Below are 20,120 nucleotides of genomic sequence, written 5' to 3' on the forward strand. Positions count from 1 at the left end.
ATTCCCAGTTTTCCAAGGAATCTCCATACTGCTTTCCAGATTGACTGCACCAATTTGTAGTCCCACCAGCAATGTATGAGTGTGCCTTTTCCCCACATCCTCGTCAACTCTTATTGTTGTTTGTATTCTTGATAGCTGCCATTCTGACTGGAGTGAGATAATTGCTAGAAATGATGAACATTTTTTCATGTATTTGTTGATTGATTGTACATCATCTTCTGAGAAGTGTCTCTTCAGGTCCTTGGCCCATTTATTGATTGGGTTATTTGTTTTTTTGGTGTTTAGTTTTTTGAGTGCTTTATATATCCTAGAGATTAGTGCTCTATCTGTGCTTGTGGTAAAGATTTGCTCCCATTCTGTAGGCTCTGTATTCACCTCACTGATTGTTTCTTTTGCTGAGAAGAAGTTTTTCAGTTTGAATCCATCCCATTTATTGATTTTTGGTTTTAATTCTTGTCCTACAGGAATCTTATTAAGAAAGTTGGGGCTGAATCTGACATGATGGAGATTTGGGCCTACTTTTTCTTCCATTAGTACCTGGCTTATTTTTTAAAATTTGAGATACCGTTTTGCTAAGTTGCCAAGGCTGGCCTCAAACCTGGGATCCTCCTACCTCAGAATACTTCATGAATGGGATTATGAGTGTATATCACTGCATCCAGCTTCATCTCCCTTTTTTACATAGCTCCCCATCTCTACCATCATCTACCCTGTTTTATTTTCTTCTTACTGCTTAGCAAGTAGAAAGAAAATGAATGCTTAACATCTAAGAGGGAAACATGATAGATGGAGGGCCCTTCTGACGTTGGAGGGACTTGAGATTTTGGGGTCAGAGATGGCCTCCATGAGGGAGAGATTCAATGGAGGTAAGAATGGAATTGGTGAACTGAGCAAGGGTATGGGAAGAAGCAGGTCACTTTTGGATTCTTTTTAGGCTGGAAGGATGGACATTGATGAGGAAGGGCTTCCTCTCATTGCTTTTCTTTTTCTTTTTTTTTTAAAGAGAGAGAGAGAAAGAGAGAGAGAATTTTTTTTAATATTTATTTTTTAGTTCTCGGCGGACACAACATCTTTGTTTGTGTGTGGTGCTGAGGATCGAACCCGGGCTGCACGCATGCCAGGCGAGCACGCTACTGCTTGAGCCATATCCCCAGCCCTAATTGCTTTTCTTTTCTTTCTTTCTTTCTTTTTTTTTTTTTTGTACTAGGGATTGAACTCAGGGGTGCTTAACCACTGAACTACATCCCTAGCCCTTTTTTATCTTTTATTTTAAGACAGGTTTTGCTGAGTTGCTTAGAGCCTCACTAAGTTTCTGAGTCTGGCCTTGAATTCACAATCCTCTTGCCTCCAGTCTTCCCAGTTGCTGGGATTACAGGCATGCACTACCATGCCTGGTGGCCTCCTTTCTTTCTTGGTGTGTTGTTTTGAAGGAATGTCTACTGTCCTGAGACATCAGGAGTAGAATGGGGAGATGGAGGAGAGGTGGAGCTTCAAACCACTTTCTGAAGAGTCAGAGGCTGACAACTCAAAAGGCTGTGGAGACATATGAAGGCCCAACTAAGGATAGAAAGCATGGATCTATCCATATGAACTCTCCCAGTTAGTTTGTTCCTTTAACTAGTATTTGATCGTATGAAATGTGTTGGACATTGTGGCTAGCAGATGGGTACAGTGGCATCTTTGTCCAATCAGAAGGTATTTCCACTCGAGGTAGTTGCAGCCTCCGTAGGCTTGGCTTTGAATTAGAATAAGGCTCTCCTTCTTCTAGGTGGATATGAGCTTGTGTCAGGGTGCAAGCTTAGAAAGAGCAGCATCAGGGCTGAACTTCTGCCATATGCAGTGACCTCCAGAATATGAGAGTGAAAAAGGAAGACATGGTCTTAACTCTTCCAGACCTTGTTTGTAGAGCAGACAGACAAGTAAAGTAGCATTTATGGTTAGGACAGTTTAAAAATAATCAGAACAAGGCTTAGAAACATTGCCCAGAAATGATTGGGGGCTTGTAGGGACTTGGGGCTGGATCTTCAAAGAAAGTCATTACAGCAGATGAATATATCCACCAAGGAGTCTTCTGTGCCTTGCTGAAATTGCTGCATCATGGCCAGAGATTGTTTAGGAGGCCCTCAAATCAGAGCTTTGATGTAGCAGATTGGGAATATTCTAGTCAGTGAATGTGGGCGAAGGCCAGACTGGAGGGCAGTAGAGGAGTGAGGGAAGAATAGAAGATTGGAGGAAGAGGGATAACAGATGCTGAAATTGAGGTAACTGAGAAGAGGAAAGGAAAAAGTTGGTAAGAGAATGCCCAGAGCCATACATTTTAGAAGTGGAGGATATTACTGAAATTGCTGAGGCTGGCTTTGGGAACTGGAAATGCCCTGTCTTTCCAGTACTTCCTGGCTCAATGAGCCCTGCGAAAAGTCCTTAGGAGCATGGGTTCCTGGGGGAGAACATTTAGAGATGGGCAGGAGGGGAAAGTCAGGGCATGGGAGAACTCTAGTAGTCCATGATGCAGTTTGCTCACTTGGAACAGGTGTTAGAGGTGATGTGGATGGAAGACATTTGGGAGATGACCTAGGTAGGAGTGAGAGCACCTGGGGAGGGATGTGGCTCTAGATAGGGCTGTGATACCAAGGAGGACTTTTATGGAGCTACACAGAAAATTTGAACGCCAAAATCAAGAGTTCTCTATCTGACCACACCTTCTCCCTCAAGAGAATGGAAGGAAATGTGTTAGTGGCATTGTCCATCTAGGATTTTTCTTTTCTGCAGCAGCCTTCAGTTTTGCTTTGTTCCTTCCTACAAGGGTTGAGCATTGTCGAAGGATGAGGCCTCCAACTGGATGTATGTTTTGCTGGAGTTCAGAGTTGTGATGCCTTGGTCCTATTCTATCAGAAAGTAACTGACTGGCCTTGTACTTAGGCTAAGAGAACCTGGACCCCAGAGATTCTCATGGTTTTCTACTTCCTTGGAATCAAAAGAGCCTATTCCTAGAAGCACCTGTGAGGGTGTTGGGCCTGTGGCTTGCAAAAGCATGACCTTGGGTTGCAAGACCTGGCCACAGCTTCTGCTGTGCCTTTGCATGCCCATCTTATAGCATAGAGGACACACTCTCTTGTGACAGAACTGACACAGCCTTTCTTGTGGACCAGTATAAGAAACAACTATACAAAATACCTGTTTCCTGTATCCCTGTATTTTTATACAGACTTATACAACAAATTCTTTTCAGAGCCAGAAGTTTGCCTCCTCTAGTGATCCAGCATGGTTACTTTTATTAGCTAGAATTTAAAACCCCATTGAATTTCCCACCTTGCTGCCAGGAATCTTAGTACAGTATCCTCCTTTTTCCATAGGAGATGCTGGAAATTGTGAACCTATTAATTTAGCATCTTTTCCATTTTAAACATTTATCTTGCACTGTGACTTTTACTGTCTGAGATATAACAGCAAAACTAGCCTTAATTTCCTTCTTCATAATTTCAGGAAACAGATTCTTTCTTACTATAGATCTGAGCAACCTCAGCATACAGTTTTTCCGTCAAGTAAGGAACTTTCACATTTTCATTTAAAGGAAACACTTTAAGGCTTCTCTTTGGCACATCTGAATTGCTAGCATCACTACTCTTGTACTTTGGGATCATTATTAGGTAAAATAAGGGTTGCTTTAATACAAATACTGCAGTGCTGCAACAATCTGATAACTGTGATGGCAACTAAATGACTAAGGTGACTCTATGGATATGGTGGACAAAGGGATGATACAGGTCTTCCCAGGACAGGGCTGGACAGTGTTGAGATTTCATCATGCTACTCAGAATGGTGTATAATTTAAAACTTAACAAATTATTTAGATCTGAAATTTCCCATTTAATATTTTTTGACCACTGTTGACCACAGATAATTTTTATTCCTTTTTTACATTCTCCAAGCCTCATCTTTTTATTGTTGCTTAAATGGGTTAGGGTTTTCTTATATTTAGCACATGCCCTTCAAATCCGTTTGGGGACTAGGCAAAACATGAATTGCCATGGAAATGGAAGGTTGAACAAGGTATTTAATAGCATTCTAAACTCTAGAATACTAGAGTTGTATCCCTAAAATTAAAGACAGATGCTGGCTTTTGGTTATTGACATCAATTTCCTCTGAGTGATCATTACTACCTGAGCTTCTGGAATGAGTTTGGGATTCTGTCTTATATCAAATTGCTGGCCAGTGACTGACCAGGCAAGATTGGGGGCTTCCCTATTTTTTGATAACCCAGGAAGTAGGCTAGGCCTACTCTTTGGAACTGTAAATTATTAGAACTGAAAAGGACAAGACATACTTTAGCCTAATTTTCTAATCTGATAGATGGTTAGGGGATCCACTTGAGGTCATACAGCTAGCCAGTGGCATAATGGGATGAGAATATTCTTAATTTCAGGGTCCATATCCACTGTCTAAGAATTCTTGTGATCTGCTCACTAGGCTTGCATTTTGCAGTCACACAATGATAAATGGAGATAATGTGTTGCTTACTTGCTTTACAGGGTAATTTTTCTTCTTTTCATTGCGGGGGGATTGAATTTAGGGGCACTTGGCCACTGAGCCACATCCCTAGCCCTATTTTGTATTTTATTGAGAGACAGGTCTCACTGCGCTTCGCCATTGCTGAAGTGGGCCTTGAACTCGCAATTTTTCTGTGTCAGCCTCCCAAGCTGCTGCAGGGTAATTTTCTACCATCTCAAATACAAATACAAACTATTTGCATATGCCTATCATCTTTTTCTCCTTTCTTTGGAGGAAAACAATGATGTGATTCCTTTGGGTTCAGGAAGATCTCTTCAGGGTACATTGTCTCCCACTTCTTTTTCTTTTTTTTGAAGAGAGAGAGAGAATTTTAATATTTATTTTTTTAGTTTTCGGCGGATACAACATCTTTGTTTTCATGTTATGCTGAGGATTGAACCCGGGCCGCACACATGCCAGGCAAGCGCACTACTGCTTGAGCCACATCCCCAGCCCTCTCCCATTTCTTATTCAGCTCATGAAGTTTGTCCATCTATTTCCATTTGTTCCTTTTTTTTTTTTTTTTTTTGTAACAGCAGTGCTTTTGTTCTTCCCTGGGTCTTTGTGGAAATTCCTCTTAGTGAACCACCTTTCCTTCTGATTTGCCAGTCCTTGGTTGACTTTTCTCTGGTAGTCTCTCCCTGATTTACCAATATTCCTTTCTCCCTTTTTCCTTAGTGGCCTCCTGAACTCTGGATAGTATAAATTTCTGGAGAGTAGAGATGGTTTTATCTAGCATACACTAATGTTTAAATGAAGAACTTACAAAGTAATATATAGAATCCTTCTCAAAATAATACATATATGTACATGAGTATGTATTTTATGTTCATGTATTACAGTGTACGTGAAGTATTAATGAAAACTCTGTTGAATATTTTGTTTTTTGAGAGGGATATTCTAAATCCTTATCCTTTTCCTCTCAGCAGGTAAGAATCCAGGCTGATCTTGCTCCTGTCTGGCCTACATAGGGCATTAAGTAATAGTACAAGATTTAAAACTCTGGGAGGGAGAACAGTTTTGGTAGATGGAGCTAGGGTAAAAATAAAATTAAAAACCATATAACAGGTAATAGAAACAGAATTAATAGAGTTGGAGAAATAGAAATGTCCATAAACAAACTAGTTCTAATTTGAAATACATCGATCCCAGAACTCTCCTGTGAAATGTTAATTACCTAGCTTTTGAATTATTCTCTAATGTCTTGGAAATTCGGGGCTGGAAGAGCTTGCTAATTAAAAATAATCTCTGGTCCAAGGAAGGGTCTCCACCCTATGATTTGAATTTAATAATAGTTCACTCAAAGTAGTTCATTTGAAGACTCTGAACAATGCTTCTTAAGTGTGCATACACATATCACTAGATCTCATTAAACTGTAGATTCTGATTCATTAGGTCTGGGGCAAGGTCCAAGATTTTGTACTTCTAACAGGCTCTCAGTGAGGTCAGTGCTGCTAGTCCATATACCATACTTGCAGTAGGAGAGTTTAGAAGATAGCATTAGAAATGGGATATCTCCCAAAGTTTGACCTGGGTTCATGGATATGTTAATAGGCTTTTGCTTGGAATAAGAACATTTTGTGAGAAACACTTCTACCATGTCTAAGTAGTTCCCTTCATCTTGGGAGCCCCAAGGAACCACTACCATTACACATCAGTATAATAACTGATATTCATGAAAATTACTTGCAGTTCTCTATCAGTGGCTGTCTAAAAGGCAGGCAGGAAAATATTAACTTAAATACATTTTCATAAGAATGTTAAAAACGTTATGCTTATGTGGTTAATCAGTAATCTGGAAAAAAACCCACATATGCAGAAATCTTCATTCTTAATAGGCTACCAGGATGCTTTACTAATAGGCTTTGAGATGTCATCTGCCATTTGACTTCTTTTGTCTAGACGAGTAGTTGCTCATCCAGCAGAGTATAAATGGGTTCTTCTCTGTTGGGGGAAAGCAGGCCTGACATTGAATTTTATTTCCATTACTATTTATAATATGAGACACTGGGCAAGATATAAATTTTGATGAACCTGTTTTGTCACCTATAAAATAGACATTACCATTTCATTCCAAAATTTTTGAGAAGATATGTCCTGATAGACAAGTTGCTGTAACATTTGAAAATCCGTGATTCCTCTTCTTAGCTACCTCTTACCTGAACCTGTTCCCTGGCTTCTACTAGTGAAAGAGCAGACTTTGTAAACTTTTGCAACTCCTTAGCTTTTGTAGAGATGAGAGCAGATTCTTGGAATAAACATGAAGAAAATGTAGTTGAACCTTTTTCACAAGGCAGAAGCAGTGGGGTTCATTTATTTAATCTTAATACACATTTTTTTATTAAACACATTCATATACACATACCTTATGTAGTAATAAGTGAATTGCCCTAGATCTGTCCTTAACAGAGGGTCATAATTTCAGACTCCGGGTGGGATTTGTCTGAATAATGAGGCTATGGATGGCATTAGTTTTGTCTGGTAACCTTCAAATTGCAGTGGCCATGTTGTGGTTGGTCCTTGGTTAGATCAGGCACAACCAATACATGTTTCTTACATATACTTCCCCTTTCAGTGTTGCCTCCTGCACTCTCTAACTTCTTTGAATTCTTTAAAAGCAGACAACTTGGAAATGAGGGTTCAGTTTGCTGCTGTGTGATCTTCCCATCTGAGGTGTTTATTGGCCACTCACATTGCATATTATGTTCCCTGCTCAGACAAAGTTTTCAATTCTGTGACTATGTCAATGAAATTGACACAGGTGCATTAAAATAGACTGCAAATTATAATCTAGAAAAATATTATGTTTTTTATAGGTATTCCACATCTGACAGTGGGACAAACTGGGTTAGTTAACCTGTAAATTCATTAGGATTGGATTAGGATTAGAACTGGATCACAAGTTTTGCATTCTGTAGAGTTGGGGTGGGGTTGAAAGAGACAAGAAAACTCAATGGAAGCTAGGCACAGTGGCACACGCCTATAAGCTCAGTGGCAGGAGGATCACAAGTTCAAGGCAGCCTCGGCATTTAACCAGACCTGTCTCAAGTGGTCCTAAGTTCAATCCCCAGTACAAAACAAAACAAAAAAACCCATACTCAGATATCTCATCTACAAAATCTAGTTTCTGGTAATTTTCTGGCTCTGGCCTGACAATTCCAGCACTCTGTCCTCCCTATACTATTTCCAACAGCACAAGATTATTTGTAAACCTCCTTTCCCATTCAGTTCTTTGCAGTCTTCAAGATTCTAGTGTAAATTTCTCAACCTTTCAAGAAACCTTTCAAAGTACCTTTTCCATTCCTATGGCTCAGAACACCTTGCCTTGTCTGGCAAGCATAAATATATAGAAGTATTTTCATTTTAAACCACCCCGAAGGCCTGATATGTATCATTGTGAGAGTGCTGGGAATCCAAGTCATATGGCTCATAATCTCTTTTCTCTTTCAGGACCGAATCATCAATTTAGTTGTTGGCAGCTTAACATCCTTATTGATTCTAGTAAGTATCTTTATTTTGTGCCTCATTCAGGCTCTCAGCCAAAGTTCTGAAAACTTTAGTATTATGGTTCAATTAAAAAAAAAAAAAAGACAACAACAACACAACTTTCAGAGCTAATACACGAGTATGTTAAGTGTTCACGCTTTCAACTTTACTACAAAGCTTCAAATTGGCAACTGACGCAACTAATTTGATTTTCATCCTCAATTCCCCAGTTGAATACAAGAAATAATACAAATCAAATGAATTTGCCAGTGGTTCCTTGCCTAGTAAGTTTGTAAAAATGTCAGTGGCTACCATCAACTTCCTTCAGATGTAAGCCATGGTAACTCCCTATTTTTGTTAATATCTTAATTATCACTGGGTAAGTTTAAAAAGATTTGGTTAGTATATAATATAGTGATTTTCCACTTTGTATAATAAAACTAGGGTACTATATAATAAAATAAAATAAAATAAAGGTATATTTTTATAGTTTGATAGTGATATTTTTTAGGTATATTTTCACTTATTAACCTTAAGTGTTTTTTTCATGACTTCTTAATAAAAAGAATGGGTATAATGTTCTATGTATCTATGATAGAGACAGAAATGGGTTTTAGGAACCCACCTTTTATTATTTTTCATCCTGAAAGTAAAACCAGCTTTGATTATATTCTTCATTTTTGGTAGGAGTGAGTATTCAGAATACGAAGGTCAGCATTTTTACCAGTACAGTCATTAGTTCTGGGAATAGGGTTTAAATGATTTCTAATAGAGATTAGCTAGTTTTACTAATCTTTCATCTCCTTTCATAAGCAAGGAAAAGGAGGAATTATTATTATAAGAATTTGAACATGTATACAAATACTTTATAAAATATTGTATTGACATTCCAGAAATCAAACATGGTGGGTAGAAATAATTTTATAATGCGAAGCTTCTTCTAGTATCGTTACCTTGTCTAGATTTGATCTTAATAAGTCTTTTTTTTCTTCCCTTTTTTGTGATGCTTATATTTGAATCTAGGGCCTCAATTATGCTGAACAGGTGTTCTACTTCTGACTTGCACCCCTTACCAAATCTTAGAATTAATTCTAAGGCTTTATATAATTTCTCTCCACACAGGTAACGCTGATCAGTGCTTTTGTTTTCCCTCAACTACCTCCCAAACCATTGAATATATTTTTTGCTGTCTGCATCTCTTTGAGTAGTATTACTGCCTGCATACTTGTGAGTACTATTTAGAATTTAAATGAAGTATTCTTGAGGGCCTAATGTTGCAGTACTTAGAATAGATTCCCAGCCCTGTGTCTATATAAAGGTTCTGTCTAATACCACCTCCCCACTCGTCCTCATTAGTTTCTGCATCAAAATGCCAGAAGTCCCAATTATTAATTGCACATTAGTTTTTACTCAGAAGTCCCACAATTGGAACTCTAAAGGGACATTTTGTGTTCTTAAGATAGCTAAAAAGTGAAGGAAGAAATTAGTGAAACTAGTAGCTAAAAAACTTTGATATACTTTACTTATCTTCACTCAAGGGCTACATTCAGGGCCCAACAGGCTTTGAGAAATACTTTTAATGGAAGGGATAGCATTCTGGATTTATTTCTAATAACATAATTTATTTTAATCTCTGTGCTTCCCTCCACAATGGCTCTTCAGTATTTGTTCAGTAGTTGGTAGTGGTTTCATAACCCTTGAAAAACTGAAACAAAACAGTAAACCTTTAAAAACAGTTAGGCATGCCTGTCCGGGACAGGAGGATCACAAGTTAAAGCCAGCAAGACTCTCAGTAAATTAGTGAGACCATCTCCAAATAAATAAATAAATAAAGGACTGGGGATGTGATTCAGTTGCTAAGTGTCTCCCCGGCTTGAAGCCTTGAGTGACTAACATTGAGTAGTTTTATCTAAATACATACAATTGATGTAGGCTAATGGTGGAAAAACAATTTTGTAATTTAAATTTTAACAGTTGGCCCAGTGGCTATTACTTTAATTTTTATTTAATTCTTCTTTTAGATCTACTGGTATCGACAAGGAGACTTAGAACCGAAATTTAGAAATCTAATTTACTATATCATATTTTCTATCATCATGTTATGTATATGTGCGAACCTGTACTTCCATGATGTGGGAAGGTGAGGCTGCCAAGGAGAAATACTTACCAGGACTCTTCAAAACTATACATTAGGACAGTTGGATATATGCTGAAGAATCTTCTACAGAAGTCTGATACATGATTTTCATGTTAATTGTAAATTTAAATTCCCTCTTGAAAGGGAGACATATCACAGATCTCATTGCTTTTTCTTTAAGGAGCTGATGTTGCACTTAAAACATTCCAAAACTTAAAAGTTCATACAGCACAAGTACTTTTCACTTTGAAATTATTATTATTTTTTACAATTGCATGGCAAACGCTCAAAATCTTGCATTTTAAGACAAATATTCTTTTATTTCTGTTAAAGTGAATATACAATTATTGTTCCCTAGGCAACCAACTTTTGCTTATAACTACAATTTCACGTTAACAAAACACAGACAGTGAAAAGACAACTTTGATTGTGAAGATCTAATTACAATAATAAATAAAATAATTTATACAAGTTTTTTTTTGTGACTTTTCTATAGGGGTCATATTCATTAAAGCCCTAGAGGCTAGTTTTGGCTTAACCCTTCTCTAGTAGGAATGACTCTTGATTTATTTCCTTTTGTTACAGAAGCAAATTTTATTTTGTTTTTAAAAATTGCTGGAGAGGGAGCAGTTATATTGTACCTCCACCAGCTAGTGCACTAAGTGAATGGCAAACTCTGATACCCCCTCAAATATTTTCTGGATAATCTATGTCATAAAACATGTAATAAACAGTCATGGTATTGGGGATATTATCTCTTTCCATATTTGGTTTAATTTTACTTCAAAGTGCTAACTCTGTAAACTAATAACAGTGGTTTCTGATGAGGGGGTGAAAACTGCTTAGTTACCAGTGGGTTGTTTACTACTCTTACCCATATTCCCTTTAAAAGTAATAAAAAACCTGTAGTGAATTTTCTTGACTCTAATGCTGTCCTCTTTACCCTGCCTGAACCAGCTCCCACTGCCAGCAATGGGTTAACCAAAAGTAACCGCAACACAATTATCTTAGGTCTCTGTATTTTATGCTGGTCAAGGCTCAATACTATTTAATCTTTTTGAAGAAGGTCATTGATAGCTCTAGACCATGTTGATATGACTTCTCTGAAATACAACCAGGCCTACTTGAGAATGTTAAGAGTGCCATTGTTTATCTGCAGAGATGAATATTACTGCTTTGGTGATTTAAAAAAACTTCTCAGTAGCTGAGTAAATGAAATTCTGTCCTGACAATTAACAGTAAACACAAGGATCTGTGCAGTTAAATCTTCCAGATTCTACTCACCTACACACTGTCATTAAACTGGACCTCAGATATACTTAAAAGGAGGTAAAAAAATCATAGCAGCAACAATGTGCATGGCTTAAGCATTGTAGCTATTTAAAAGCCAGAGGAATGGTAAAAGGGAGGTTGCTCCTATTTCTTTGGAGATATTATAATTAACAGTGTGGCTTCTTTGCTTTAACTACCTGTTTCTAAGAATGAACTAATGACAATTTACCAAATCCTCAACATCCTTTGAATCTTCAGAAACAGGACTGCCCAAAGATGATCCAATGATGTTTGATTCTTCCTGATGATGTTGGAGTATGGGATCTGTAATGAGTTAAGTTTCAAGTTAGTTTAACCTATGTCAGGAATTTTTGTAAGTATTCTACCATGGTGTAGGGGATTAGAATTTTCGTGTTGGATTAAGAAAAGACTTAAGGCCTTAAGATTTCAAGCACAGGATATAAGAAGTATATTACAGTTACCTGTTAGTGTTGTCAAAGGCAAGACAGATTCAGTATCAATAACATCAGATGCCTGGATAAAGCTGTGTGGTGAAGGAACGATAAGTATTGTTTCGTCATCAATAGTTGTTTGATCAACTTGTTCTACGATGGTGGGTGACTCTAAGTCCTAAATAATATTTTTAAAAAAAGAAAGAAAAAGATTTGACTCATATTCCTTGTCAGTTTTCCAGATCCCAAGTATGCCTAGGTTTGACAGTACTTAATTCTCAAACATAAGAGCTTAAAAAGATGGCCCCGTTAACCTACATAATCTCATAATTTAATAAACTAAATGTTAACAAAAAGGAGCTAAAAAGAATTAATTCAGTTACAGGTCACCTGAATACAGAGGAAAGTAGACTTTTAACACCATGGGATAAGGTTCCTAAGCCTAATCATAAAAGTCTACTATTAACCACACTCAGAAGTTGTTCTAACAAACATTTCTCAATTTACTGAGGTGGAGAGGGGAAAAGTTGTAGTGAAGAACTGTTAAGACAGAGCATAGCTTTCTTATTCCCTCGAGTGCCACAAGAAATCTCTGACTGCCCACTTCTGTGAGAAACATCAGTGTTTGTTCACTCATACTTTTGTGGTCAGAGGTAGGGCTTTGTACTTTGTTTTGTGGATCTAAAAAAAGGAAGATCTTAAAATATCACTTTAGTGATATTTCCAAATGGCCGATTTGAGGTTAAAGGCAAGAACCCATTAAGCTGTTTTTCTATTAAGTGTTGCTTACCTCAGTAACATAAGCACTGGCTAAATCAGAGGGGGATTCTTCTTGTTTAAGGTCGGTGTCAGAGATTTCTTCTTCTGTTCTGACCATAACACTGTTCATCAGTTCTGTGCTATTTTGGTCACTGAATTTGGATACATGAGCATCATTAAATGATGGCTCTATAGTCATCTTAGGCTGATGAATTTCATCTGGGAAAGTGTCTGCTTCTAGTGCATCTGGAGGCTCAGGGAAATCAGATGACTGAATATCACTATCTACTGTCAGTTCCGCTTGGGATATGGAAGAAGTGATGTCCTCTGTAGCAACAGTCTGAATGATGACTCTTGGTGTGTGACATTGCACTGTGACACTGTCACTTGTGTTCAACAGATGTTCTGGCTATAAAACATTAAAGACAACTATCAATGGCAAAATGAGAAAGTAACACTAGATTTAAATTATTGAACAAATAACATTTATAGGTAGTACCCCATGGTCCCTCCCATTATTTCTCACCTCTATAACTGAAATGTTTGGACACTATTTTTCTAGAACCTCAATTCTTTACCAAGTAGGGCTCTCCTAAATTCCCTACTATAATGTACATCTGTCTCATAAAAGGAGGAATAAAGGGCAGTATCCCAGTGAAGGAAGAATGAGGGTGCAAAATACTGAGCCTGGGACAATAATGCAATACATTAGTTAGCAGTTTTGGTGCTTACATTTTTTATTAACTAGTCCTGGTTTATAATAAGTAAAAAAAAAAAATCAAGTAAAATTATGTAACATACGGATAAAGCATGAACAATGATCTGTTCTGGAGAAGCAGGAGCAGCAGCTGTCAGGGTTACAGTGGGACTAGCAGTCAGAGTTAGGGGAAGGCCTTGACTTGAACTTGTCTGAAGTAGGTAGGTGCCTGGAGTGCCAGTGGGCTGTAAATGGAAAGACTAAAGGAGAAACAAAGGAGACAGCTCAATATATGTATTAATAGGCTACTGATTAAATCTACCTCTACATCTTAAAATGAACTGACTCTAATTTATAGCTACAAATGTACTTACCAATTATGAGGGTGAAAACAAATAATAAAATGAAGGGTGTAATACTCTGCGTCAAATCACTACTCAGTCTGGAGATTTAACAGGTAAGGCATTTATCCTACTCTTTGTTCCTATGTATTCCCATGGTCTGGTCTTAGCTATTTGTTTCAGGGCACTAAGACACAGATGCACATGCAATAAATAACCCAGCATATACACAATCATCCCTCTTTAATCTTTCTCTGTAGCACATAAAAACAGGCAGTATCCCAGTTTAAAAAAGAAAGTTACCATTTTTTAAAAGGCACAACAGCAGTGTTTACTTACTTGAACTCAAATTTTCATAATATAATTTTAAGAAATGTTTCTTATTAAGGGAAAATTTACCAAAATGTCATAATAATGCTCTAAAGAAAAAAGATGCTTATCTGAAAGCTGCTGGTTAATTGATCAAACATTTTTATCTTTTGAGATTTTAAAGTGTAACAAAATTACCCACCAATAAACCTTTCAAACCATAGCTTCTATGTAATTTTAAGTTAGAAGAAATTTGAAATACGGCTGTGGGTTGAAATTATGTGGCCTGTTGTTTGATCTAATATCATCTTGTCAACTCCTGTGTAATAAATCCCTGAATACAGGTTTCTTTATTCCTTACATGGGAATAATAGCTATATCTCATGGGAAGAGTTTAGATTAGAAATGACTATGAAAGTGCCTAGCACCCAAGAGGGAGACAATCAAAAAAAAAAAAAAGTGAAAGCTAATAATTTTCCTTAAAAGTTACATGTATTAATCACATATAGACAGTTATAACTGTAAATACTCTGTCTGTAAGTTACATGTGTTTTATTTAACTTATTATATATTTAAGTCTCCATCTTTTGAAGCTTGGTTACTGGTATCATCCCCTACAAAAAAATTGGGAGAGAAATCTCTAAATAGTTGAATGTGACATTTTAAGTAATAAACTGAACACAAATCTCAATTGTATGTATAAGTGTATTTTTACTTAGAAAGGTATAAAAAAACATAAAATTAAGTTTTTTTCCACCTGTTTCATATGGTTGTCTTGTATATATTCCTATTTTGGAAACCAATTAAGCAAGCTTTGAGTTCTAAGGATAGAAAGAGAACCTTTTGCTTTGTTCATCTTCCTTCTGGGATTTGATTGTGGAGAGGACGAATAAACTCTTCTACTAATACCCCTTATGTTTTTTAAAGTAAATGAATCTGGAGAGAATTTATATACAATTTATTATTTTCTACTTAATGAAATATGAACTAATCTGGGTTTCTTTGTTTTAGAAAGAAGAACAATGACTAGGACTACATATAACAATCATGACCCATTTCATCAGGCCAGAGTCAGCCATTACTCTTCAAGTAAATGGCAGCCCTATAGAGATACACTTTTACCTAAACCCATCATAAACTGAAAATGCCACTTAGTAAAAAATGCATTTTATATCCCTAACTCACTAACAACACAGCAGTTGCTTGATACTTACTTGATACACAGTACCAAAAATATTGGTTGTTGACCCTTGTGATTATGTGAATAACTGGACCCTATAACTTGCTGCTTCTTCCCAGCATTGTGACCACCTATTGCAGGCCCAAGACATGATCAAAATTCATGTACAAGTTTTTATGTGGAAATATATTTCAATTTCTTTGGTGTTCTTTGGGATTAGAACTGGTGGAATGTTTGGCAATACTACATTTGATCTTTTTAGAAATTATAAGATTTTTCCCAAAGTGGTCAAACCAGTTAAGAATGGAACTTTAAAATTTGTACCCCCAGTGGCTACTAAAGTGTTTACTGAATCAGTCTTATTCAAGCTCATGATTTGTTGTCCATAACCCTTTTCTCAAATAACCAGAATGAACTTATAATTCAGTATAGTACAGTACATGTTATGTGCTCTACTCTTTAGCACTGTCATTTTCATATGTAAAAATACATGGGATTACGTACAGATGAGAACAAAGCAAATTTAAATGAATTAAAAAAGTGGAAGTCTGATTTATATATAATGTCTGCTATTCGTCTGGCCTCAAAAATTTAGTTTCATCTTTTATATGACATATATAACATTTTTTAAAAAATGTTACCAACTCATCTTTCTTATGCATAAAAATGGCCAATATCCATTATATTAAGTATTACTCACTGGAAGGATCTCAAATGTCTGTAGTGTTCCACTGTTTAGTGTTATTGTTTCTGAGTCAACAGTAGCAGCAGGGGAGTCTGTTGAAGCTGTAGTAAGAATAAGGACAACAATAAAATGCTTTATAGAGGTTCTATAGTGTACTTAATTGTCATGAAGGCAAATTCATTCTGAAAAATTTGCCTGTAAACCGGAGTCATTTAAATTTAGAAGAGATAAGAAATCTAATGAACTTATTTGGGATGGCACACATGTCACAGCCAAGTCTAGCCCACTGCAAGTGTTAGCAACACTGCTTACTAGCAATGTAAACCTAGGCAAATAACTTATTTTACTATTTATAAAATGTTTGCCGTCTTCCTAATAGGTATTGTCAGCCCACGGAAAACTAAATTCTCCACGCACAATCAATTTACAACCAATATAGTAGCACACATTTTATTTTAACTAGTAATTGTAGTTACTCTGTAATTCTTAGGCTATAAAACAGAAACAAGAAAGGCAAAAGAAAATAAAATTCTTAATGCTTTATTATAATGGAAGGAAGGTAAAGCAAATAAACTCAAGAACTTTGAGATAGGATTAGTTTAAATGTCTCTAAGGTAACTTTGCTTTTGGGTGCTGGGGATGGAACCCAGGCATCACGCATGCTAGACAAGCACACTATTACTGAGCTATACCCCCTACCCCATTCAATCATTATAATCATATACAGATATGGTGTTGATAATAAAACCAACAGGTAGCCAAGTAAGTCTCAACCACAGGATACATTTGGAATTGTTTCTGCTTGTCATGATTGGAAAGCACTATTGGCATTTTGTGGGTAAGGTCAAGGGATACTGAGCATCTGGCAATGTGAAGACATGCCTCATGCAAAATGCTCAAGTGACTGGTATGCTTGTGGGTAATAACCTTTTCATAGACAATATATAGACCTCTTATTAAAAAAGTGAGATAAAGATAAGACTGTTTTCATTCCTTTTCTGTCATTACAATCCAAGAATGATAGAAAAAAGGGGAGAAGTGTCAACTTTGCTTAGAGCTGAAGAGAAAGTATTTCCCCTCCCCACAATAATTGCTGGGTTCCCTAATCTCATTAAGCACAAAATAATCAGGTGCTAAGAACAACTGAGGGCTAAAAAAATTTTTCCTGTAGGAAACTGACTTATCTCCTATATGAAAATCTTTCTCGACCTTAACAAACCCATTCTATATATGACCACAAATCCATCCCCTATTTGTGTCTTCTGATAAAGTTTCTATAAATGATGTGCTTAACCTTGTGAACTCCATATCTTCTGCTCCATTAATTATTTTATATAGTTTTCTATTAATCATTAATTTTAATTTCTAATTGATTTCTATTGAATCCTTTTTTTTGTTCTTTTGAGTTATACATGATTATAGAATGTACTTAGACGTATTATACATACAGAGTATAACTTCTCATTCTTGTGATTGTACATAATGTGAAGTTACTACACTAGTTGTGTATTCATACAGGATCACAGGAAAGTTATGTCCCATATATTGAATCGTTAATTATAAAATCTAGAAAGATGGTTTTGAATGATTTACAATAGCCAGGTTTAAAGTCCTTCCTGTTACACATTCTTTCTTTGTATAAATATTAACTGAGCTAAACATAAAATGCCTTAGTTTTCCTTAATTCACCAATTCACTTAGGTAAAACCAAATCATACAAATCCCAGTGGCAAGGAGCCTTGAGGTTCCAACACTTACAGACATGGGTGATCTGAACTGGAATCTGCAACGCTGTCATAGGACTTGGAGAGATGGCTGTATTATCTTCCAACCGGGCAACTCTGATCTGAACATGCTGTACACTGGAATTGGAATTACTGTTTGGAACTCCAGATCCTGATTTATTCTCCAAAAGTGTTGGGTTGTTTTTTTGGTTCTCATGTAACTGTTTAAGACCTTTTATTAAGACTGAAGGGAGATGGGTAGACAAAAAGAACATGACTCTCCGACAGACCACCATCTAAGCAACAAGGGAGGTGGGGTAGGAGGGGTAAGGAGGGAAAGTATTTGGAATAAATAATTGCATAATGAATGTGAAAACTAATCAAAATAACAATAAAAATACTAAAACCATAATCTCTTCTGAAAATTCGGAAACATCCATCTAACAGATTTTTTTTTCCCTTTTGAAAAGGGGGTCTTGTTACATTGCCCAGGCTGGTCTTGACCTCCTAGGCTCAGGTGATCCTCCACTCCTAAGCAGCTGGGACTACAGATACATGCCACCATGCCCAAGCAGATTTAGAAAATTCTTAATATCATGTTTTTGCCATCCAAGAATAATAATGCAAAAACCAAGAGTGGGCATTATTTTTAAAAAAGTAAAAATAAAACATTTTCTAATTTCCCAGGGCTTACTGACAAAATTCCTTTTATTTACGAAGAATACTGTTAATGCTAAGCAACTTATTTTTAAATAGTATTCATTTTTCTCTCAGTGACTCAAAGCATTTGATTGCCTGTATGCTTATACCTGCAGAGGAAAGTATATGTAATATGCAGCCTCTCTTGAGGTCTTGCACAGGGAGGCCAAATATAGATTTTTTTTTTTAATCAAGTAAAAATTCCTTAGCATTTAATTCTCTTTTAGGAAAAATTTAAGTTGGAATTTTACATTAAGGAGAATGAATTTAACAAACTAAATTAAATAGGCTATACAACTCAATTTAATGCGTTAAGTGCAAAACATGCAATGAAAAGTATGCTGTCTATAAGCAAACCCAATTTAGGATCTCTGGATTTACCTAACAAATGAAATTAGAAATTTACAGAGTTTTTCTTTTACAGAATACACTGCCAAAGATTTTCTCTAAATAATCCTGTGAAGATATTTAAAATTATAAAATTCATAAAAGTTTATTTAAATTTAAGTACTGAGAAATCTGTACAAAAGTAAAACGTACAATCTATTTCCTATTTATAGTTTATGTTGACAAACAAGAATGTGTAAATGTATATATTTTCATCTTTTGGCTTCAGGTATTACAATCACATTAACCTTTCTCTAGGGAAGACAAAGAAATAGGGCATAAGTAAAAATTTGCCATGATACATCTTTACATGGCACGGAACTTCTAACCTCTAACTCCTAAAGAGTAAATATGGTAAGAGAAGGGAAGGAATTAAAAAGGCAAGCAATACATTACCAGGGAATGAAACATCCTTATGATTTGCAATTTGCCTTTTGATGGTCCACCATTTACTTCGAAGCCACTGTGGTGAACGGACACTGCTCCATCCCTCAGCTAACAGATCCCAGTTTATGTCATTTTCATCAGCTACATCAAGCTCTGCTATCCTACAGGTTACAAAGAACCATGTGTTAGCTGTTAAATTAATTTCTCCCTAAGAACCCTCCTTTGACTAGGTGATGACGACTCTGGTAATAAAAGGAATGAATGGCAGATTATGCCACTCTTATGCTGCATAGGGAAAGGATTCCAGGAATGCCGACTTGCTTCCAGAGTTAAAAGCTAAGAAATACTATCAGCCGTATTAACCAGCGCACTAACCCTTGCAAATGGGTATAACCAGATGAAGCACTGTGAAGGAAAGGGAGTAGGCTAAAGATTAGAATAAGAACAGGTTTAGTTGTACAGTGTTCTTCAGTGTTTCATAGTATGGCCTTTACTACATTATTTCCTGCATCTTTTTCATTTGTAAAACAAATGGGTTTAGAAATGAGCTATTTATAAAGATGACTAATGTAATAAAATACCCTTAAAGACACAAAGACAAAACCAAAATTGTTAGTTGTACTACCAATAGTACAACTAAAAAAAAAATTTTTTTTTTCTTTTGGTACGGAGAACTCAAGGGCACTTAACTACTAAAATACATCCCCGGCCCATTTTTTATAATTTCATTTTGAATCAGAATCTCTCTTTGAACTTGTGATCCTTCTGCTTCAACCTTCAGAGCTGCTGGGTTTATAGGCAAGTGCCACCATGCCTGGCTAAATTGTGGGTTTTAAAGGTCTATTAACTATTTCCAGTATTAACTATTGTGATGATCTTGATTTTAAGCACAGTAGCCACAAAAGTTTCTTTCTTCAGTGTCTTAAATATTTTCTTGCTGCTGTTTTTGTTCACTTCAGTCACTGAATCATAATGGTTAAACCAACAAATTTAAAAAAAAATAAAATTGGGGTTATTATCTTAAAGGTGTTTTTTAATTTGTGCGAAGCTGATGGT

The 20,120-nt window shown here is 36.3% G+C and overlaps 2 protein-coding genes across 6 annotated transcripts in view; one reads left to right on the forward strand and one right to left on the reverse strand.

The window, feature by feature from the left end:
- Tmem243 (transmembrane protein 243) overlaps window positions 1-20,120 on the forward strand; it is a 93,805-nt gene that overhangs the window by 9,649 nt on the left and 64,036 nt on the right. For 3 of the 4 annotated variants that reach the window (XM_078040503.1, XM_078040501.1, XM_078040502.1), the window contains exons 2-3: window positions 8,000-8,050; window positions 9,158-9,262. In XM_078040503.1, the coding sequence (XP_077896629.1) occupies window positions 8,000-8,050; window positions 9,158-9,262 (156 nt within the window). Of the gene's footprint in view, window positions 1-7,999; window positions 8,051-9,157; window positions 9,263-10,056; window positions 10,235-20,120 lie in introns of those variants that run through there. The other variant, XM_005340016.4, reaches the window with a different exon arrangement.
- Window positions 10,467-20,120, reverse strand: part of Dmtf1 (cyclin D binding myb like transcription factor 1) — a 34,490-nt gene continuing 24,836 nt past the window's right edge. For both annotated transcript variants that reach the window (XM_013365051.4, XM_005340015.5), the window contains 7 exons: window positions 19,074-19,225; window positions 17,626-17,835; window positions 15,883-15,968; window positions 13,457-13,612; window positions 12,687-13,064; window positions 11,927-12,074; window positions 10,467-11,768 (listed from right to left, as the gene is read on the reverse strand). In XM_013365051.4, coding sequence (XP_013220505.2) covers window positions 11,659-11,768; window positions 11,927-12,074; window positions 12,687-13,064; window positions 13,457-13,612; window positions 15,883-15,968; window positions 17,626-17,835; window positions 19,074-19,225 — 1,240 coding nt within the window. In that variant the 3' untranslated portion in view covers window positions 10,467-11,658. The remainder of the gene's footprint in view (window positions 11,769-11,926; window positions 12,075-12,686; window positions 13,065-13,456; window positions 13,613-15,882; window positions 15,969-17,625; window positions 17,836-19,073; window positions 19,226-20,120) is intronic.

This window comes from Ictidomys tridecemlineatus, chromosome 2 (assembly GCF_052094955.1).
Source record: "Ictidomys tridecemlineatus isolate mIctTri1 chromosome 2, mIctTri1.hap1, whole genome shotgun sequence".
Classification (NCBI taxonomy): domain Eukaryota; kingdom Metazoa; phylum Chordata; class Mammalia; order Rodentia; family Sciuridae; genus Ictidomys; species Ictidomys tridecemlineatus.